General features: G+C 40.7%; 1 protein-coding gene across 1 annotated transcript in view; it reads left to right on the top strand.

Annotated features, from left to right (window-relative positions):
* Positions 1-10,900, top strand: part of GMDS (GDP-mannose 4,6-dehydratase) — a 693,428-nt gene extending 682,528 nt beyond the window's left edge. The window contains exon 10 of the mRNA XM_032141461.2: positions 10,602-10,900. Within this exon, the coding sequence (XP_031997352.1) occupies positions 10,602-10,619 (18 nt within the window). The 3' untranslated portion in view covers positions 10,620-10,900. The remainder of the gene's footprint in view (positions 1-10,601) is intronic.
* The last annotated feature ends 13,235 nt before the right edge of the window (positions 10,901-24,135 follow it).

The following is a 24,135-nucleotide window of genomic DNA, read 5'->3' as shown; positions in this document are numbered from 1 at the left end:
ACAATGTCTGGTCCTTAGCTGAACAGCTGGGGACGATTTAAATGTTTGGGGCTGGCATGTGGGCTGAGATGACTTGACGGCTTGGCTTAGCTGGGTTTCTCCATGTGGCTTGGGCTTCCTTATAGTATGGCAGGCTCCAGATAGCCAGACATCTCACAAGAGAGCTGAGGATTCCTACAGCAAGTCTTCATCAGACAAGGCAGAATCTGCATGATATTTTATGATCTAGCTTTGAAATTGCTTATTTTATTATTTTTAAAAGGAAAAACATATTCCAATGCAGATTGGTTTTAAACGAAAGTAATTTTATCTCCCCCTCCATCCTTCCATTAACAATTTCTTAAATTTTCTCCCCTAAGCATGATTATGCTTAAATAAGCACATACAATGAACTCACTTCTGGAATGGTGGTGTGAGGAGCTCCATGGACATGGTCCCTAGCCAAACAACCATAGCTAATTAAAATTATTTTGTTAAAGCTCAACCATTTAAAACTTCTGGATGTTGTCTTAAGAGCCTTAAATGAATTAACAAATAGTTTTTTTCAAGAAACTATTAAATCTCTGTAAGAAGAGCAAGGGTCTGTGGAACTGAAGCCGCAACCTGCTCTCCCCACCAGCTCATCATGATGGCAGTCACACTCCAGGTGTGTGTGCTCAAGACATGGGGCTTCCTCTCCTGCCAGCTCTCAGTCAGGGGCTACAGTACCTATTCAGAAGGGGCAGGCCACCAGCATTTCACATCTTCCCAAGTTCTGTGTTGAATAGGTTAAATTCCACATGAGTGTGGCTGAGGTCAGGGGCTCCCTTCCTCCATTCAGCTCTTTTTCATAGAGTGGAATTTCTACCCCAGATGTGGCAGGCTAAGAATACTGTGGCCCCAATTGCTTTTGCCCAGCTCACTCATTGGGTAGAAGTTCCATGCTGGGAGACGCAACGCAAAAAGATCAGAGAGGCTACTTTCTCTGCCCAGGATGCTGCTCATAAAGATGGGGTGTTGCTCAGCAGTGGGGAGAGATTTTTGCCTGGCAGAAAGTGGGCCTTAAGAACAGAGAGCTCGGAAGCTTTCCGTAAATGAACTGACTTTATTTAGAACAGAATGTGGGGGAAGTTCACGCCTAAGGGAGCTCTCAAAAACAATAGACATTCTGGTGGTAAGCAGTGAAGAAGAGGCTGGAAGCTCCATGAGAGCAACAAGTGAAACTGGATCAGCTTATAAAAAAATAACCATGGAAAGAGACATCTAAGAAGGGCCTTCTTGAGCCTCAAAAACAAAAACAAAATCTCAAAGCTAGCTCAAAACTATCCTTGCAAAGGGGCTTGAACTTGATTGACTGAGACCGTGGAGCAATTTATGCACCAGGACACTATCACAAACAATAGAGCAACCAACAGGCAATTAGTAGAGTCTAATAGCTGGGTGAGATATCAAGCGACGTAGACATGGACAGCTTACAGACAGATCAGGTAAACAAACAGTGAAAGAGAACCCTGCTAAAACCACTGTTATCCCATGATGACTATGTACATGCTCAAGGCTATGCTTTCTAAGGGGCAACATCAGTGCCTTTACACTGCGGGAAAAGTAGACTTCACTCAGATGGGCCACCAAATTACTAAACAGATAAACAACAAAGAACAACAATCTCCAGAGACAGGGGCTTCAGGGAAAATCAGTATTCTGAGTGGCTATAGTATACTATCTAAAATGTCAAATTTTCAACAAAAAATCATGAGGCACACAAATAAACATGACAGGGAGACTTATACATGGGAGGTAAAAGCAGATAACACAAACTGTCAGAGGGCCCAAACACAAGACTTAACAAAGATAACCATCACAAATATATACAAAAAACTAAAGGCAACCATGCTTAAGGAAGTAAGAGAAGAGATGATAATGCTGTCTCATTGAATAGAGAATATCAATAAAGAGAAATGATTAAAAAGATTCAAATGGAAATTCTGGAGTTGAAAAGTATAATAACCAAAGTAGCAAATTCACTAGAGGAGTTCAACAGTAGGTTTGAACTGCCAGAAAAAAAGAATCAGCAAACATGAAGATATATTAATAGAGATTGTGAAATAAAAAACAGAGAGACAAAAATGAAGAAAAATAAACAAAACCTCAAAGAAATGTGGGACACCATAAAGTGTACAGATATACACGATGATTATATAAGAAGAAGAGGGAGAGGAAAGAGCAGAAAAAATATTTGAAGAAATAATGGCTGAAATGTATCACATTTGATAAAAAAGTAATATACATATCCAAGAACCCCAACAAACTCCAAGTAGGATTAATGCAAACAAATCCGTGCCCAGACACATCATATTAAAAATGTTAAACCTCCAAAACATTAACAGTTGACTTCTCATCAGAAATAGTGGCATCCAGAAGGCAATGGGATTCCATATTCAAAGTGCTAAAAGAAAAAATTCAAACAAGAATCTTATATCCAGAAAATCAATCTTTCAAAAAGAGGGTATAATAAAAATATTCCCAGATAAACAAAAACTAAGAGATTTTATTGCTGGAAGACCTACCTCACAAGAATACTTAAGGGAAAAATTTTCAGGTTGACAAGTGACCCCAGATGGAATTTTCAGTTTACATAAAAAATAAAGAGCATCGGTAAAGGTAAGTATGCAATTATAAAAGACATGGACATTTTTGTAAAAGACGTGGATGTAATTATAAAATAAATGGATATTTATTCTTTCTTCTCTTAACCTATTTGAAAAGCAGTGGTATAAAACAATATGTATTTAATTGTATTGTTGAGCCAAAACATATAGAAATGTAGTATATTTGAGAAGAACAGTACCAGTGAAGTGAATGTGAACAAAGCTGTATTTGTGTAAGACAATAACACCAGATGGCAACTGGAATGTACAAGAACAAATGAAGAGAGCTATAAATGGTAAATAATAACGTTAATATAACAAAATTCATAATTATAAACTTGTTCTCCTTTCTTCTCTTCTTTAAAAGACATAAAATTATGTAATGCAATAAGTGTAACTGTACCATTGGGTTTGTTATATATATATGTGTATGTGGTATTATTGTTATATATATATATATATATATAATAGCACAAAAAAGGATGGAAAGGTATAGAGCTATGTAGAAGCAACAGTTCTGTATCTTATTGAAATTAAGTTAATATAAATCTGAAGTAGATTCTAAGTTAAGGTGCATGTGATAAACCATATAAAAGCCACTAAGAAAATAACTCAAAAATACAGTGAAAAATTATTAAAGCAATTAAAATACTACACAAGAAAATATTTACTTAATGCAAAAGAAGCAGTAAAGAAGAAACAGATGAACAAAAAAGAGATGAGATATGTAGAAAACAAAGAGCAAAATGACAGACATAAGACCAACTTTTTAAAAATTTTTTTAAATTATACTTTAAGTTCTAGGGTACATGTGCACCACGTGCAGGTTTGTTACATATGTATACATGCACCATGTTGGTGTGCTGCACCCATTTGTCCAACTTTAAAAAATAACATTAAATGTAAATGGATTAAACAATCCAACTAAAAGGTTGATATTTTCAGACTGAATAAAAAAATAAGACCTAACTATATGCTGTGTGTAGGAGACACACTTTAGAACTAACAATACAAATAGGTAAAAAGTAAAAAGACGAAAAAACATTTATCATGCGAACAGTAACCATAAGAAAGAAGTGGCAGCTCTGCTAATATCAGACACTGTAAAACAAAAAATGTTACTAAAGGCAAAGACAAACATTTAAACCGATAAAATTTATCAGAAAAATGTAATAATTATAAACACATATGTACCTAATAATAGAGCCTCCTAAAAACATGAAGCAAAAACAGAAATGAAAGGAAAAATAGACAATTCAACAATAATAGTTGGAGACTTCAATATCCCACTTTCAATAATGGCTAGAACAACAAAGCAGAAGGAAGTAGAAGAAGCAAGGAAGTAGAAGACTTGAGCAACACCATAAATCAACTAGGTCTTTGAAATACACATTTCACCCAATAGAAGGATACACATTCTTCTCGAATGCATATGGAACATTTGCCATAAGAGACCATATGCCAGGCCGTAAAACAAGCCTCAACAAATTTTTTTAAAAAACTAAAATCCTATAAAGTATGTTATCTGACTACAATAGAATGAAACTAGAACTCAATAACAGAAAATTTGGGAAATTTACAAATATGTGCAAATTAAAAAACACATCCCTGTATAACCAATACATCAATAAAGAAATCACAGGGGAAATTACAAAACACTTAGAGGTGAGTGAAAATGAAGATGGAGGATGTTGAAACTTATGGGATGCAGCTAACGCAGTGTCTAGAGGGTATTCAATAGCTGTTAATACCTCTGTTAAAAAAGAAGAAAGATTTTAAATCACTAGCCTAGTTTTCCACCTTAAGACACTGAAAAAAGGGGAGCAAATTCAATCTAAAACAAGCAAAAGGAAGAAAGTAATAGAGATTAGGTCAGCTATTAACGAAGCAGAAGAAAAACAATAGAGAAAGTGAACAAAACCAAAAGTTGTTTCTGTGAAAAGATCGTCAAAATTGACAATTAGCTAGACTGACCAAGAAAAAGAAGACTCAAATTACTAAAATCAGGAATAAAAAAGATGACAATTCTATTGACCTCACAGACATAAGAAGCATTATAAGGGAATACTATAAACATTTATATGCTAATAAATTCAAAAAACTTAGATGAAATGAACATGTTTCTAGGAAACTCAGACTACTAAAACTGAATCAAGAAGAAATAGATAACCTAAATAGACCTGTGAAAATGAAGAGGTTGAATTAACAATGTGAAAACTTCCCACGAAAATGGCCTAGGCCCAAAAGGCTTCACTTTTTCATTCTCCAAACATTAAAATAGAGTTAATACTAATTTTTTTTTTTAAAGAAAAAGAATAGGAGGGAACAGTTACCAAGGTATTCTTTGAGGTCAGTATTACCCAGATACCAAAACCAAACAAAGACATCATAAAAGAAAGGAAAAAAAAAAATAGAAAATAGCCTTAAAAGGGCAAATCTAAGTGTTGTTAGCCTTAAAGAGGTGGTAGAGAGAGAGGAGCAGAAAGTTTATTCAAAGTGATAATAACAGAGAACTTTCCAAACCTAGAGAAAGATATTAATATCCAAGAAAAAGAAGGTTCTAGACCACCTAGCAGATTTAACCCGAAGAAGACGACCTCAAGGCATCTAATAATTCAATCATGAAGGTAAAGGATAAAGAAAGTTTCCAAAAAGCAGCAAGAGAAAAGAAACAAACAACATACAATGGAGCTCGAATACATCTGGCAGCAGACTCTACACTGAAAGCCTTACAGGCCAGGAGAGAGTGGCATAACATATTTAAAGTGCCAAAGGAAAAAAACTTTTACCCTAGATTAGTATATCCAGTGAAAATATCTTTCAGACATGAAGGAGAAGTAAAAGCTTTCCCAGACAGACAAAAGCAGAGGGATCTCAATACCAGATCTGTCCTATAAATAATGCCAAAGGGAGTTCTTTAATCTGAAAGATTGTGGTGTGTAAATTACTCATATTCTAAATAGAAAGATGATAATATAAACTGATCAGAAAAAATAACTACATCAACTTTTCAAGACATAGTGCAATAAGATATAAATAAAAACAACAAAAAGTTAAGAAGTCTGGGTGTGGTGGCTTATGTCTATAATCACAGCACTTTGGGAGGCCAAAGCAGGCAAATCACTTGAGCCCAGGAGTTCAAGACCAGCCTGGGCAACATGGTGAAACCCTGTTTCTACAAAAAATTATAAAAAAATTTAGCTGGGTGTGGTGATGTGTGCCTGTAGTCTCAGCTACTTGGGAGGCTGAGGTGGGAGAATCACTTAAGCCCAGGAAGTCAAAGCTGCAGTGAGCTGTTATTGTCTGCACTCCAGCCAGGGCAACAGAGTGAGATACTGTCTCAAAAAAAGAAAAAGGTAAAAAGTAGGGAGACAAAGTTGAAGTATAGAGTTTTTATTAGTTTTCTTTTTACTTGTTTGTTTATGCAATCAGTGTTGTCATCAGTTTAAAATAATGTATTATAAGATATTATTTGCAAGTCTATGGTAATCTCAAATCTAAAAACATACAACTGGTACATAAAAATAAGGAGCAAGAAAAGAAACAATTCCAGTTACAAGGAAGAACAAACTAGAAGGATTCACGCTTTCTTTTCTTTTTTCTTTTGAGATGGAGTCTTGCTCTTCTTGCCCAGGCTGGAGTTTAATGGCATGATCTCAGCTCACCGCAACCTCCCCCTCCTGGGTTGAAGTGATTCTCCTGCCTCAGCCTTCCGAGTAGCTGGGATTACAGGCATGTGCCACCACGCCCGGCTAATTTTGTATGTTTAGTAGAGATGGGGTTTCTCCAGTTGGTCAGGCTGGTCTCGAACTCCTGACCACAGGTGATCCGCCTGCCTCGGCTTCTCAAAGTGCTGGGATTACAGGTGTAAGCCACTGTGCCTGGCTAATTTTGTATATTTTTAGTAGAAATTTTTTGTATTTTTAGTAGAAATGTTGGCCAAGCTGGTCTCAAACTCCTGACCTCAGGTGATGCACTCGCCTCAGCCTCCCAAAGTGCTGGGATTACAGGCATGAGCCACAGCGCCAGGCCAGGACTCAAACTTTCTGAAATCTAAATAGCTACAAAAGAATGAAATGCTTAGGAATAAACTTACAAAATAAATAAAAAACATATATTGAAACTACAAAATATTATTGAAAAAGACCTGAATAAATGGAATGACATCCTGTGTTTATGGATCAGAAGATCTAATATTTTAAAATGGTAATACAACCTCCCAAACTGACCTACCAACTCAAAGCAATTTGTATCCTATCCCAGCTGACTTGTTTGTAGAAATTGACAAACTGGTTCTCAAATTCATATGGAAATTCAAGGGATGCAGGATAACCAAAGCATTCTTGAAAAAAAAAAACCAAAATTGAAGGACCCACACTTCCTGAATTCAAAACTTATTACAGAGCTTATGCCTTATGCACTAGGATACATTCCTTCACAGCTGGCCTTGCGCAGATTGTTCGTCTCCTTTCCAGTGCTCTTTGGTTCTCTGCTACAGTTTTATGTTTCTGTCTACGACAATTTTTCTTCAACCCAAGAACTTCCTTTAGCATTTTTTATAGTGCCAGCGTGCTGATGATAAATTCTCTCAGCTTTTGTTTTTCAGTAAAGTGTCTTTATTTCACTTTTAATTTATTTTCTTTCTTTTCTTTTTTTTTTTTTTCCTTAGTCAGGGTCTTGCTCATGTCACCCAGGCTGCAGTGCAGTGGTGGGATCATAGCTCACTGTAACCTTGAACTCCTGGACTCAAGTGATCTTCCACCTCAGCCTCTTGAGTAGTTGGGACTACAGGCACATGCCACCATGCCCTGCTAAGTTTATGTTCTATTTTTGGAGAGATGGAGTATTGCCCAGGCTGGTCTCAAACTCCTAGCCTCAAGCAGTCCTCCTGCCTCAGCCTCTCAAAGTGCTGAGATTACAAGGCATGAGCCATCATGTCCAACCATATTTCACCTTAATTTGCAAATAACATTTTTACTGGGTATAAAATTCAAGATTGGCAGTTTCCTTCAGCACTGTAAAGATGTCATTCTATTGTCTTTCGGTTTCCAGTTTCTATTGAAAAGTCAGCCATCAGTTTTATTGCTGCTCCTTTGAAGGTAATGTGTCTTTTCTTCCTGTGACTGTCAATTTTCTCAGGTTTTTCAGTAGTTTGACTATAGGATGGTAGGCACGGTTTCTTTGATTTATCCTGCTTTGGGTTTCTGAGATTTTAAAATCTGTGCATTGATGTCTTCTCATAAATTTTGGAATATTCTTGGCCATTATTTCTTCTGCCCCATGTATTGCTTCTTCTCTGATTTCTTGCTCTTCCTCTTCTAGGACTTTGGTTACGTATATAGTGTGTTTTAAAATTATGTCCTCTACATGCCTTCTTTTTCTTCTCTGTGCTTCAGTGTATATATTTTCTATTTGTCTCTAACTTGACTTCTTTTGTTTCCAGCCTTTTATGATACCCACCTGAAATTAAGAAATTAAGATTCTTAATTTCAGATAGTTTTTCAATTTTAGCATGTTGACTTGATTGTTTTGTATAGATTCCAATTCTCTGTTGATTTCCATTCATCTTTTCCTCTATTTTCTGTTGATTTCTGTTCATCTTTTCCTCTACTTTCTTTAATATGATGTTATGTATTTGAATATCCTTCCCTTCCAATTCCAAACCCTGGATTTTTGGTGAGTTTGCCTCTATTGTTCGCTTTTGTCTTGATTTTTGATCATACCTTCCTGTCTCTTTGTTGTTGTATGCTCACACACAAAATAACTACACCGACTCCATCTGATTTTTTTAAATCAGGAATGGTCTTCATTTTCTTTTCTTCTTTTTTTCTTTTTCTTTTTCTTCCTTTTTTTTTTTTTGAGATAGAGTCTCGCTCTGTCACCCAGCTGGAGTGCAGTGGTGCGATCTCGGCTCACTGCAAGCTCCGCCTCCCAGGTTCATGCCATTCTCCTGCCTCAGCCTCTCGAGTAGCTGGGACTACAGGCGCCCGCCACCACACCCAGCTAATTTTTTTTTTTTTTTTTTTGTATTTTTAGTAGAGATGGGGTTTCACCATGTTAGCCAGGATGGTCTTGATCTCCTGACTTCGGGATCTACCTGCCTCGGCCTCCCAAAGTGCTGGGATTACAGGCGTGAGCCACCGCGCCTGGCCAGTCTTCATTTTCTTCTGTGTAGCATCCTATGATTACCTAAATGAAAAGGGGATCTGAGCTGGGCTGGGACTAGGTTGCAGTTTTAGTAAAACTTGGTTCAGCTCTGGTTAATCCCTATTCCTTGGGTGTGGTCCTTTTAGGCTTTGAATTGAGCCTAGCTATTCTTTCTCTCTTCAGCCTCAGACGTTTTGCCATTCCAAGGTTTTAGCTTAGTTTTTTACCCCCTGCTGCTAGATGTAGCTTCAAAATCTGACAAACGTGTCGTAATGAAGACCAGTTGTTTCCTTGTTCTAGGCTCCTTCTCTCTAGCAGGACATTATCTTCACAGCACTGCGAGACTGTGGAAGATTTTACTCTGTCTTTCTGGCCAAACTCCCCAGTCTTCTACACCACCCCTGCATTCAGCCAATGACTAATGAGGAAAGCCAGCCTTGCATTTGGCCCTCTCTCACTTCCAATTCTTTGGGCTGGTTTGATGCAACTGCCAAAAGCTCTGATGGCATCTCCTTACCCAAGCCTAGTACCTCTTATTGGGGCCAGAGTTGGCAAATGCTCCCAGGAAAAAAAAAATGGCCAGTGATCCTTGGATTACCTTGAAAGGACTTCTTTCTTATTTGAAATTTAGTTCATCTAATTATTGTTGCTTTTGCGTCTCTCCAGTGCCTTTAGAAACATGATCATTCCAATTTAGCTTTTCAAATTGCAACAGAAATGCTGCCCTTTCCTGGTCTCCTATATTATACTCTAATTTTTTGATTTTTAATTACAACTCTTTTGGATTTTCTGTGTGTTGTTTGAACATGAGGAACTACTTGATGAAGATGACTGCACATTACACAGAGAACTGGAGTTACATTGAGTACATTTCATGTAGGCATGAGCAAGAGGAGTACGGATATCAGGAAGCTAAAGGGGTGGACTGTAGTTGACACAGTTGATTGTCTTCTCAGGATTTATCCCTTGCTTCTTTCCTCTCAAGAGGAAAGTTCAGGCATCTACCTTTTCATGTGGTATTCACTTTCATATGACTTATGGGAAAGCTAATTCTCTACTTAGCTTTATGGAGTGGATCTAACTGGTATAAGTATAATCTCATCTCTATTGCTAATGATTTAGTTAAGGAAAGCATAGGTATTCCCATGGTTTGGGATGGATGGATTTTTGACACTACCTTTGCATGTGGGAGATTCTCACCTGGGAAAGTTGGAAAACAACAAAGTTATGAGGTTTTATAATTTAGTTTCTAAAGCAGCATCAGAAGCTGGATAATGTTTAGCTTAAGCAGTTCAGTGATCTCAATGTTGTTCCAACATGTGGCATCATATGCCCCAAGTAGCCTCTTAAGGCAAAGTGTATCTGTTTATGCGTGATCCAGCTCCTGATCATTCACATAAAAGTGAATAAGGCCTCATTGTAATGCAAGGTATTAGATCCCTTTGCAACTCATAGTGCCATAAATCAGAGCCCTGTGGTTGACTTGGCCCTTCAGTTTCATCTGCTATAACAATTGAAGCTCTGTCTTCAGAACTGAACTGGATACATAGCTAAAGTCAACCCAGGGAGTGACCGCTTTTCTCTGGCATTATATCTTCATTTCCCCCATAATTCATTTGAACAGGAATTTCTGTGGCTTAAGTCAAGAAATAGCAGCCCATTCACATTTGTAAATGCTCCTGCATAGCTATAATTATATCTTTAATAATTGGGCCCTAGCGATGTTTTAGTTTTATGCCCATCAGTATTTCATGCTTAAATGAACGAAAAGTTTCATATTTTCATTTCTTCCTTCAACAAACATTGACTGGTCATTTGCTATTTCAGGCACTGTGTTGGGAGTAAGGAATGTGGAGTCATCTCTTCCCCCAGAGAAACATTAACAAGTATTAGCTCACAGACGTGTGTGCACAAAGATGGATGCTCGCAGTTGTCCATTGGAGCACTGTTTGAAGCAGCAAAAGGAACCAAATCAACTTTCCCTGAGTAGGAAAATGGCTAAATAAATGGTAATTCATTCACAGAAAGGAATATAACACAGCTGTTAAAATCATGAAAAAAAGGTACATATTACACCATGAATAAATCTCAAAAACATCAGTTCTAAAAAAAAGCAAGTAGCTAAAGTATCCACACGGCCTGATACCATTTACATAGACCTTGAAGATCCAATACATGCGATAGTATATCTTGATCAGGAATTCGTATGTGTGAAATAAAATCACAAAAACATGCTGTAAGATGGGCATATCCTCTGAAAAGGAAATAACGAGGGAAGTATGGGGTGAAGCTTTATCTAGTCGGTAACATTATTATTTTTTTTTTTAAGAAGAAAGACTAAGCCAAACAGACAAACTATCAATTTTTGCTGAATTTTGGTGGTGGGTACTTAAGTGTCAGTTATATATTATTTTCTGCATGAAATATTTTAACGTGAAAACAACATTTAAATAAAAAACACAGAGGCATTATCTGTGAGTATAATAACACATTTTAGTGAGGAAGAGAAACAAGCAAAGTAAGAGTGGTTTGACAAATGCTGATAACACAAAAGACAGGGCAGCTGCTGGCAGCTCAGCCTGGGGGCTTGGGAGGACCTCCTGGAAGAGGTAATGGTTGACTGAAATGTTGAAAAGCCGCATGGAGTCAGGAGGACAGGTTGGAGAGGAACATCCCAGGAAGAGAATAGAGCCGTTGCTCGTATCTCCATGGTGGGAGGATAATAACACACATTACTAAAAATTTATCTTGCTAACCAAGGCCAAGACTCCCCTGGGTTGGAGATAAGATAAGCTCCCCTTCCAGCAGCATCAGAGGCCGCTCAGGGCCTGTGACATACCCTTGCAGACGAATCCTCCATGTGCAAAGTGGTCTAATGGTTAAGTTCTAAAAGGAAATAGCTGAATCTGATGGCACTGTGGGCCAACTACCACTTCTAAGAACTTTCCCTGTTTTGACTCACTTAAACAGCCCCCTGAGGAAGGTACTATTACAGTCATCCAGTTTACAGATGGGGAAACCGAGGCACAGAGAAGTGAAATAATTTGCTCCCAGATATTCAGCTATAAGGGGGCAGAGCCAAGATTTAAACCCAGACAGTCTGGCTTTACAGTCTCATGCAAGGTCCCCAGAAGGTCTCTCTCCTGGGTCCTGAGATATTACATTGCCCGGGTTCTCAATACAGCATTGAGTTCAGCTGCCTTGGTTCCAGGCCCTCGCCTTCTGGATTCCACCCAGGTACCAAAACCCTCAGCCCTGACTTTTCGTTCAATGCCTGGCTCCCAATTTCCAGCAAGCTCTTCCTGCCTTGATTCCATCTGCCCTGACTCTGAGCTGCTCATGTCTGAACCCCATCCCACGCCTCCCCCAAGCCCTCTCCTGCCTCCTGTCTTACAACTTGCCATCCTGCCCGCCTGAGGCTCTGCCTACTGACATGCTATTCCCAGGACAAGACAAGCTTCCAGGACAAGCACTGCACTCAGAAGGCATGTCATTCAAGTCAGGGGCAGGCTTGTTAGGGTCAAAAATGGTCCAAATTCTGGGGATGTCATTTGAAAAAAGACTGTTTTCAGGAAACAACTTTCCTATCTGTGGTGATTTTAAAAATATAGTTCTGAAATTGTGTGTAGGAAAGGAAAGTAGCAATATGGGTGCAGGAAGAGCATGACTGTGTGGATATAAAGATGACGTATGCACATGAACATGCAGACTGAGAGCTTAGGTTAAGTTACAGCAAAACATGGTAGGTGCTATGGTTTGAATGTGTTCCCCAAAGTTCATGTGTTGGAAACTAAATCTTCAGTGCAACACCGGGACCTTCAAGAGGTGATTGGGTCATGAGAGTTCTGCACTCGTGAATGGATTAATGTCAATGTCATGTGCGTAATAGCTTTAATCATTGGGCCCTAGTGATGTTTTAGTTCTGTGCCCATCACTATTTCATGCTTAAATGAATGAAAAGTTTCATATTTTCATTTCTTTCTCCCCTATCTTTCTCATGCACACCTGCGCTCTCTTTCCCTTCCATCTTCCACACCATGGGACAACACAGCAAGAAGGCCCTTGCCAGAAGCAGGCCTCATGACTTAGGACTTTCTAACCTCCAGAATTGTAAGTAATAGATTTCTGTACTTCATATAAAAAAGTATGATGTGATTGATGCTTTATATGTGCTTCTCTTGCCACTCTTTACAATAGCTTCATAAGTCAATCATTATTGTTCCTATTTAATAAATGAAATAATTATGGTGTAAATAGCTTGCCCTAGATCACATAGTTCACAGGCAGTGGGTCTTCCACAGAAATCTGTTGGACTGTAAATTTTGTGCTCTGTCCGTTAGACCATGCAAGACTTTGTGTATCCTCCCTACTAAGAAATTTCACAGAAAAAAGACATCCTTATTCATAGTAGTTAGAAATGGCAAAACTGAGACACCTTTTCAAGGGGAAGAGCAAATCATTAAGCTGAACAACCTCAGAAGAGGTTACAGTGAACCTTATCAAGGACCTAGATACAATTATCAGCTTACACAAAGTACAGGGGATGTTGAAATGACATCACCAGCATGCAGTCAGGAAATTCAGATCATAGAAAACACTATAGGACAAATGACCTGATTTCTTCAACAAATGCATTACAAGGAAAAAGAAAGAGAGAGAAACTATAGATTTAAAATGTGCCAAGAAATATATCAGCTAACTATAATGCATGGGCTTTTGGCCTGATTTGAACAGAACATAAAAATAAATGATGAAATGATTGATTTAAACACTGACAGGAAATTTGATGATGTTAATAAATTGCTGTTACTTTGTTTCAGGTGTGATAATTATAATATAGTTGTGCTTTTTTTAAGGAGTCATTATATTTTAGAAATACCTACTGAAATATTTTGTATGAAATGATATATCTTGTTTTACTTCAAGGTAACTGAGGGAGGGAGGAATTAGATAAATGTATATATAAATAATACATGACAGTGTATTGATAACCGTTGAATTATGTGAAGGCTATGGGAGGAATTATTACAATATTCTCTCTACTTTTTATATATTTTTCAGCTGGGCATGGTGGCTCACACCTGTAATCCCAGCACTTTGGGAGGCCCAGGTGGGCGGATCACCTGAGGTCAGGAGTTTGAAACCAGCCTGGGCAACATGGCAAAACCCCATCTCTACTAAAAATACAAAAATTAGCTGGGTGTGGTGGCGTGCATCTGTAATTCCAGCTACTAGGGAGGCAGAGGCAGAAGAACTCCTTGAACCTGGGAGGTGGAGGTTGTGATGAGCCGAAATCACATCACTGCACTTCAGCCTGGGCAACAAAACAAGACTCTATCTCAAATAGATATATATTTTTTTCAATAAATAGCTAGAAAAAATGGAGAGGTATATCAGGCTGTTCTTGCATTGTTATAAATAAAGAAAAGACGTTTAATTGGCTCATGGTTCTGCAGGCTGTAGAGGAAGATACGCAGGTATCTGCTTCTGGGGAGGCCTCAGGAAGCTTCCAATCATGGTGGAAGGTAAAGAGGGAGCAGATGTCTCACATGGTGGAAGGGGGAGCAGGGGGCAGGGAGGGGCCACACACACTTTTAAATGACCCATCTCGAGAGAACTCACTCACCATCATGAGAATAGCATCAAAGGGATGGTGCTAAACCATGCATGAGATATCCTCTCCCATGATTCAGGCCCCACCTCCAACAATGAGGATTACATTTCAACGTGAGATTTGGGCGGGAACACAGATCCAAGCCACCCAAACAGAGGCAATAAAGACTATCTAGTCTAACTGTCTTGACGCTGCCTGAACCCCCTTGGTGGAATGTCAGTACATAAAAGCCTGAACTCATTCATTCTCCCACTCTTTTAAACTTATTATGTTTATCAAAGTTTATTTGTTTGTTGTAGTAAAGGATCATGGTGGAGAAAAGAAAGCTTAATTTTCTTGGGAGCCCTGTCTTGGAATGGGAAATCTCTTTGTTATATGGCATTGTAAAGCTTAAGTCTTTCACGTATAAAAATTATGTAGCCCTCGTTTTTCATTTTCAGGGGAAGCATAAAGACTTCATGATCCATTTAGACTTAATTTAACCTGATATATTAAATATGTGCTGAAATGTTTGATTATGAGTTAAGTTGAAATATAGTCAATTTATTTTTTATATTTATTTATTTTAATTTTTATTTTTGTTGTTGTTTTTGAGACAGAGTCTTGCTCTGTCGCCCAGGCTGGAGTGCAGTGGTGTGATCTCGGCTCACTACAACTTCTGCCTCCTGGGTTCAAGCAATTCTCCTGCCTCAGCCTCCCGAGTGGCTGGGATTACAGGCGCGCACCATCACGCCTGGCTAATTTTTGTATTTTTAGTAGATACAGGGTTTCCCATGTTGGCCAAGCTGGTCTTGAACTCCTGACCTCAAGTGATCCGCCCACCTCTTCCTCCCAAAGTGCTAGGATTACAGGCATGAGCCACCGCACCTGGCCTATAGTCTAAATTGATAAGTTAATTGTAAAACTCTGGGAATAACTCACTGTGGAAAGGTCTTCAGTATGAACTAAATTTTAAAAACTCTTTTATCTGAGCACATTGGTGTTATTTGGCTTTGCCACCATCATTCTTATTTCACATTTACTGACTGTCGATTACATACAGGTCTAAGGGAAGAATAATGTGCCTGATTAATTAATTAAAGGCAGTTATTAAAAGAAAACAATATAACGCTAAGCATAACGGTGCCGGGTTGGACCCCTGGGCTCCTTTACCTTGGGCCCAGTAACTATCATCTATAAGCCTCAGTGTACTCAGGTGGAAAATGGAGGCAGTTTCAGTCCCTACCTTCCAGAAAGCTGTGAGAGATTCCATGTAATAATACATTCCTGGCACGTAGAATATGCTCTACATGTACTAGCTCTTGTTCGTTCCTGGGATCCCTGTGTGTATTATAACGATAATATGGGCTGGGTGTGGTGGCTCACGCCTATAATTCCAGGACTTTGGGAGGCCAAGGCAAGAGGGTAGCTTGAGATCAGGAGGTTGAGGCTGCAGTGAGCTATGATTGATGCCACTGCACTCCGGCCTGGGCAACAGAGTGAGACCCTGCCTCAAAAAAAAAGAAAAAAAAAAAGATAATACAGGCACCTTGCCGCAGCTATCGAGACTGTGGAAGACATGGCCCAGGCTTCTGGCTGTCACCTGAGTTGAAGAGCAAGAGCTCACTCTGCACGGCACTTGCTATGTATGAGGTCATGTGTGGCGAGGTGAGAAACTGGGTCCTGAGCGGCCTCCAGCACCAATCAGCCACACCAAGCCTGCAAGTCCCTGAAAGGAGACTTTTGTTTAAAATGAAATTCCACGTGTTTCAGGGCAGGAAATTGAAATAGTGTCTCTGAAAATGATGAAAAGAAGGGATTTTAAACATGCACATATGTACATATTTTAGGTAGCAGTAAAGATACTTTTAGTCACAGAAGCTTACCAAATTTTAAGGACTGCACCTTTTTTTAAAGGAGGATATCAAAAATGTGTCTGGACCTCTGCCTTTAAGTAAACATAATTGGGAGCACCTCTTCTGGCTGAATGGGACCTTTGCATACTATTTTGCGTGCCTTTCCAACGGTTTTCAGCATTTGTCTTTCTTTAAAAAAAGATACAATTGCAGGAGGAGCAGGAAGCTATTGTCACTCTAGCTGCCCATCGTTTGTTTTTCCAACGTCTTGTAAGAAAGAATATACTTCAGGATGGTTAATACTTATGATGTTCCTGGTTTGTAGGCTCCATCGGCTTTGCCATGCAGGTGGGGACTTCTTTTGGGAATTCTCAACGTTGACGCAGTGGCCAATAATAAGTATGCTGAGCATGTCTACAAATGCAGCTTTTATCATTTATGGCCAGAATATGTTTACATTCTTTTAATATCTGATTGATCAAGTGAAACAAGCATTTAATGCATATGTGAATGCAAAACATAACAAAAAGGTGTATAACGCAATCCACTCATTAAAAGAAAGACCAGTTGAAGTAAGAAGACGACCAGGTCTATGTCCCTGGCAACGTTGCCAAACTTCCCATTAAGGAATCTCTTCGGATTATGTTTTAGTTCGAAATCTTAAATGCTGAATCGGGGACATGTCACACGAGTTGTTAGAGAAAGCGTTGGTTTTATTATTCAAAGAATATTGAGTTTCGGAAATGACACATAAACATTAGTGTCATTTTGGAAATGACACGAATGACAATTGACCAACTAGTTTGCCTTGCATTTTTTTTTTTTTTTTTTTTTTTTTTGAGACAAAGTTTTTCCGCTCCTGTTGCCCAGGCTGGAGTGCAATGGCGCTATCTCAGCTCACTGCAACCTCCGCCTCCCTGGTTCAAGCGATTCGTTTGCCTCAGCCTCCAGAGTAGCTGGGATTACAGGCATGCGCCACCACACGTGGCCAATTTTGTATTTTTAGTAGAGACGGGGGTTTCTCCACGCTGGTCAGGCTGGTCTCGAACTCCTGACCCCAGGCGATCCGCCCGCCTCAGCCTCCCAAAGTGCTGGGACTACAGGCATGAGCCACCCCGCCCGGCTGCCTTGCATTTTTTTTAATTTTGTAAAATGTATTAAAACGTAGATGATGTTGTTAATTGCCAATTATCTCTTTTCATTTTCTAAAGTGGTTGACGCTGCTGTCGAAGTTGGGTGATATTGCTCACGGAGGTGGCTTCTGAGAAGGGCATAAATGGGTTTAAAAAAAAAGCAGTGAATTGGAATGGGAATGGCAGATAAAGGGAAACACATTTTCTGCATTTTCTAATGATTTCTCCCGTAGTTGAGCCATCGCACGTTGTATTTATTAGAACGACCACCCCTCATTTAGTTTTCCTGTGAAAAGTCCTTCTTGTAAACCGTGGGTGCGTGTGTGTTTGGGTCCTGATCGGCCAGGGCTGGGCGCCAAGTGGAAAGTGCGCAGCCGCGAAGTGGAGTCAACGCCGGCGGGGCTCGGGGCTCAGGGCCAGGAACCGCCTCCAGGGGGCGGTGTGCGCCCCTCCGGCGCTGCAGCCCCCGCGTTTCGGTGACCCCGGCAGGCGTGGGAGCTGCGCTGGGCTCCGGGCCTCCTGCAGGTAGGGATGCTTTGTTGACAGATTCGGGCTTCCTCCCCTGAACGAGTGTCCTCGCGGGGCGTGCTCAGCCACCATCCAGCTTCAGAGGCAATGGCCGGGCGTCGTGAGAAGGGGAGGGAGAAGGAAGCGGAAGAGAGAGAGTTGGAAAGACTAGAGGAATAAGTGGTCACGTCTTTTGCCATCCCAGCCTTAAACTGCAGTGTTTGAGGCCTCGTCTGCCCTGCTTAGGTCACAGGACTTTTTACTTGATGTGAAAAGTGCTTCCCAAGGGAGGCACAGGGACTCCGGTTCTGAAACCGATTAATGGTCTTAGAGCCCCCAGTAAGCCGTTACCAAAGTGTCTGGGTCACAGTTGCAGAGGAAGTGAGAAGCGTTTTTGACCTCGTCTGAAATGCCTTCATAGAGGGTAAATCTCAAGTTGATTTTTTGAAAAGGAAAGCCTGTGGTTTGGCCGAGAAGAATAAATAATATATTCTAGATCCACGTGTAGTGACTTAGTTTAGGAAAAAGAGAATCCACAGGGAGAGGAACGGCGTAGAGGGTTCTGCGGTCTATCGCCCAGGCTGGCTTGCAGGGAACGGAATTCAATCTAGTTCGTTTAAGCAGAAAGGGATTTGCGGCAGGATATTAAGTGGTTTACAGACTCTTTGGGAAGACTGAAGGATCAGATTCCAGACTGATCTTTTAAGAACACGACCCAAAGCCACCCTGAAGAACTAAAGAAACTAATGCCCCTCCTCGAATTCAGCAGACACCAGTAGGGAAACGGTGGCCACAGCTGCTAGCTCCAGACCCATGCCACCTGCCCGGGGCGGAAACCACCGTGACAGGCAATTGATATAGTCAAGAAACTCCCCCAAGCAGAAAGCTACTGCTAGTGCTGCCAGCTCCAAAACCGTGACACCCCCTGGTATAACCCACACCAGCAAATAGGTTCCCTGGGCAGTGCTTTTTAATACTCCACAAAGCCAGTAAGTAGACACTGAGACCTCTCCTCACGCTTTCAGAGTGAAACCGGGTACCTTTTACAATGGTGCTTGTCAGCAGAATATTAGAAACACGCCTTCCTAATCTCGCACTAATTCTCCCGAATAGTGGAATCTAAATCACTGTAGAACCCTAGATGCAAGAGAGTTGGGGAAATACAGTAAAAACTCTAGCGTCCCAGCTCCTACAATACATGAAGGCATGCTAGGATGATGTCAGCATGGTTGCTGGTGACTCAATCCACAGTTCCCATCACAGTCCTCCACCTGGTTACTCAACTCCCATACGCTCCTCTCTTCTTATACGTACACTTCCAAATGGCAGTGATTCCCCATGCAGTAAAACATGGAACTCACTTTCTTCCCAAAAGGGGGAAGTGCCATGAGCCACTGCATCCTGTCCTCACGGAGGTTCTATGTTCTAGATTCTGTCCTGGTGTTCACTTGAGTTCAGTCATAATCCTACCTTGATATCTTATAACCCGTAGACCTAATTATAAAGTCACATCTTATATAAAACACATCCAATCTAAAATGTTAAGGGAAACGGGGAGGACAAATATAAATTGACTAGGATAGAGGAAAGAAGAAAAACAATGATATGACACTCCTCATTTTTCCAAGGCTTCTGAGTCTGAGGTTGGACTGTTGAGCATCCTTGCGTTATCCTAGCATGTATTTCCTTTCACCATATCCGGCGCCTCTGCTGGTTAGTGCTCTTTATCTAGTGGAGCGATCTAAGTCTTTTTTCCTGAGAGGTCCTATTTCTATATGGTCTTTCTTGTATTGAGATGCTGTAGTCTTCCACCAACTCTGTGATTGGACATACAGCCTTGCCTGTGATTTTCCTTGAGGCATTCTGCAATGGTATATTCTGGCAGTGGTATGTTCAGTCTTACATTTTTAAAATAAGACCTAACATTTTAAAATAAGACACCATTGTATCTTGACTGGCTATGGACACTTCCAGCACTATTAGATCTGTTACAGATCCAAACGGTGGTAAAGCTGCTTGCACATGGCCTGAAATGTTTTTTTTTTTTTATAAAGACAGAGTCTGTCTCTGTCACCCAGGCTGGAGTGGCATGGTGGTACAACCATAGTTCACTGCAGCCTTGAACTCCTGGGGCTCAAGAAATCCTCTTGCTTCAGCATCCTGAGAAGCTGGGACTATAGGTGTATGCCACCATGTACCCAGCTAATTTTTAAAAAGTTTTTTTGAGACAGCATCTTGTTATGTTGCCCAGGCTGGTCTCGAACTTCTGGGTTCAAGCGATCCTACTGCCTTGGCCCTCACAAAGTGCTGGGATTATAGGCATGAGCTACCATGCCTGGCCTGCCCTGAGATTTTCTCAAAGCTGGCAGACTAATGGGTTATTTAGAATATGGGTCAGAGCTGCACACACACCCACATACACACACACACATAGTACATATTGGTTCCCCAATCCAGAGTCGTATCAAGTGCTATAGCTCTTTATTAGCAGTAGGGGGTGCAAGATTCAGAGAGATATCCCATCGCTCACCAGATCACTGGGCACAGCAATTCTGCTGAGAGAGCAGGTTCTTGAATTCTTGTGACACAACATTCCACTCTTTGGCACACATCTAGGCACATAATATACTTGTTTCTGCTCACTAGGTGCAATAAGAATGATATTACTAATGTGGTGTCCTCTGGAATGGTGACATGAACACAGTTCCCTGCAGATGTAATTGGGAGAGAAGGCAGAGTCCTGACACAGGGTAAGACTGTGGAGGTGTATTGCTGCCCCTACTAGGTAAAAGAATATTGCTTCTGGTGGTTTTATTGGGAAAGAGACAACACATTTACCAAATTAATAGTTGCATATTGGGTGCTGGGGGCTGTGTTGGTTTGCTACAGTCATAAAACTATGTCTAGAACAAGAGCTGCAATTGAAGCCATCTGTTGACTAAATTAACAGTGAACCCTCATCATCCTCCAACAGCCATATGTGTTCTACATAGGTGAAGCAGGGGTGTTAAGTGGCCATAATAGGAAATGTCATCTCTACATCTGTTTTTTTTTTTTTTTTTTTTTTGACAGAGTCTCACTCTGTCGCCCAGGCTAGAGTGCAGTGACGTGATCTTGGCTCACTGCAAGCTCTGCCTCTTGGGTTCATGCCATTCTCCTCCCCAGTCTCCCGAGTAGCTGGAACTACAAGTGCCCGTCACCACGCCCAGCTAATTTTTTGTATATTTAGTAGAGACGGGGTTTCACTGTGTTAGCCAGGATGGTCTCAATCTCCTGACCTCGTGATCCACCTGCCTCGGCCTCCCAAAGTGCTGGGATTACAGGCGTGAGCCACCACGCCCAGCCAACTCTACATCTTTCAAGTCTTTGGCAGTTCATTCAGGGATGTGATGTTGCTTTTCATAACTCTTGTTAGGAAGAAGTGGTTCCAGGGTTTTCCACTTGCTCTTTCTTTTTTTTTTTTTTTTTGAGACAGAGTCTCACTCTGTCGCCCAGGCTGGAGTGCAGTGGCGCAATCTCGGCTCACTGCAAGCTCCGCCTCCCGGGTTCACGCCATTCTCCTGCCTCAGCCTCTCCGAGTAGCTGGGACTACAGGCGCCCGCCACCACGCCCGGCTAATTTTTTGTATTTTTAGTAGAGACGGGGTTTCACCGTGGTCTTGATCTCCTGACCTCGTGATCCGCCCGCCTCGGCCTCCCAAAGTGCTGGGATTACAAGCGTGAGCCACCGCGCCCGGCCAGCTCTTTCTTACCTGAATAATCCTCACTTCCTGGGTCAGGGATGAGTGTGGGGATTCTATAGCTGGGGTGTTTCTGCATGCATTCATAGAGTTTCTGCCTAGACAATGCTCTGCATTCAGAAACCCAGGAAATGCTACAGGATAAGTTTATAGACCTACAAGGTACATCATGAGAAGCACGTGAGCTGAAACTCCACTTATCACTTGACTCCTATAACCCCAACTCTGAAAGCAGAGTTCAAGCCACTGTTGTGTCACCTCTTGCTACAGAGCACCAGGGTCCCACCTTCTGATGTGAATGAGACCTCCTGTGCTTCAAGCCCAGCCAAGTCAGATAACTTAGTGGTTTTCAAATTTTTTTCTGCATGCACTCCTGAAGACAATTTTTTTTTTTTTTTTTTCTGAGACGGAGTCTCGCTCTGTTGCCAGGATGGAGTGCAGTGGCACGATCTTGGCTCACTGCAACCTCTGCCTCCTGGGTTCAAGCAATTCTCCTGCCTCAGCCTCCCAAGTAGCTGGGACTACAGGTGTGCGCCACCACGCCCGGCTAATTTTTGTATTTTTAGTAGAGACAGGGTTTCACCATGTTGGCCAGGATGATCTCCATCTCCTGACCTCGCCTTCACCCACTTTTTAACTTTTCATCTCACCTTTTCCTGATAAGTCTAAATGGTTGAAATGGATCACAGAACATTAGAAGTTTAAAAAAAGCTAACATGACAAAACCTAAGAAAGAGATCTTTTTATTGAAGATCTGCCTGATTCATCTCTATTATGTTTTTGCATAGACTGGCTTCTGGTTGTGTCCATTTCCAACCTTATTTCTTCTCTACTGTCCACACATTCATGGTGCTGGTCACCATGGAAAATGAATATCACAGCATGACTTCTGGCCCTCAGGACCATGGGCAGAGGGAGTATTTCTAGAAATCATTTTTACACCAGAGGGGCTAGCAATAACATAATCATATGTGGAAGTTACTGCACCAGTAAATACATCCTCTGAAACCCCAACTAACTTATTTATCCCAATTCAATTAGTGGACTTTCAAAAGCACCCATGGCCACTGCAATGCCACCACACATGAGGAGAAGAAAGACAAAGGGGAGTGTAAAAAGAGGTATTCTTAAGGTTGAAAGGTCTTACTCTTGCAAATTTTACTAAAATATGTGACCCAGCAGAGCCATTTCTAGGCCTTGGAGGTGGCCTGTGCTAGTGAAAGCCTCTGAAGATTGGGGTTTGTTAGCTTTGGGGTGAATCTACCGCTGCACTCTCAATAGGGACATTATGATAAAAATGTCATGTAACTTTGTAAAAAGTATCCATGGAGCCTAAACACTATAATGACATGCTATCCATCATCATGTACTTTAAAATATTTGAACAATCTCTTTAATTTTTGAAAATTTTTCAAAATTTTGAAAATTTGTCTTTTTACTCTTGAACATATAAAGTTCCATTTCACTTTCTTCTCAGGATTCCTTCATAAGGTAATGTGTGTGTGTGTATATTTTTTTTTAAAAAGGTCTCACTCTGTTGCTCTGGCTGAAGTACAGTAGTGCAATCATAGCTCGCTGCAGCTTTGGACTCCTGGGCTTAAGCCATCCTCCCACCTCAGCCTCCTGACAAGCTGGGGTTACAGACATGTGCCACCACACCCAGCTAATTGCCTTTTCATTTCTTTTGTAGAGATTGAGGGTCTCACTATGTTTCCCAGGCTGGTCTTGAACTCCTGGTCTCAAGCAATCCTCCCATCTCAGCCTCCCAAAGTGCTGTGATTATTGGTGTGAGCCACTGTGCCCAGCCTAATGTATATTTTTAACAGCTTTATTTTGATATAATTTACATATTGTACAATTCACATAAGTGTGCAATTGAATGCCTTTTAATATATTCACAGACTTTTACGTCATGACCACAATATATTTTAGAACATTTTTATTTCAAAAGAAGCCCTACACCCCTCAGCTATCACCCCAGCAATTGTTCCATCTCTCTCAAACCCACCCAGTTCTAGGTCACCATTAATCCACTTTCTGTCTCTATAGAGTTGCTCACTCCAGGCATTTATATGTAAATGGAATCATGCAGCATGCTATCCTTTGAGACGGACTTCCTTCAGTTAGTGTAACTTTTTCAAGGTTCATCCTGTACTTACACTTGAAACATTTTTTGATCACCCTTTTCTGCAACCAAAAATGTATGTGAATCGAAATTGTAAGGCATTCTTTATTTCCTGCGACCCAAAGACTTTCGGAATTTAAAGTATTTTCTGGGTCATGATTACAATGATTGTTATCATGCAACTAATGAAAACAACATAAATGTTATAAACATTGCTAAAAAAGTTGTGTTAATTCAAAGAGTGAAATTTTATTGGAAATGTCTCACTTACATGATGAGTTTTTAAAATTTTCTCTGTCTCTCTCTCTCGGGATCTCACTTTGCTGCCCAGCCTGGAGTGCAGTAGTGTAATCTCAACTCACTGCAGCCTCAAACTCCTGGGCTCGAGCGATCCTCTCACCTCAGCCT

Source organism: Hylobates moloch, unplaced genomic scaffold (assembly GCF_009828535.3).
Source record: "Hylobates moloch isolate HMO894 unplaced genomic scaffold, HMol_V3 SCAFFOLD_20, whole genome shotgun sequence".
Lineage (NCBI taxonomy): Eukaryota > Metazoa > Chordata > Mammalia > Primates > Hylobatidae > Hylobates > Hylobates moloch.
Note: the sequence above shows the minus strand (reverse complement) of the source record. Positions and strands in the feature narration are given on the sequence as shown.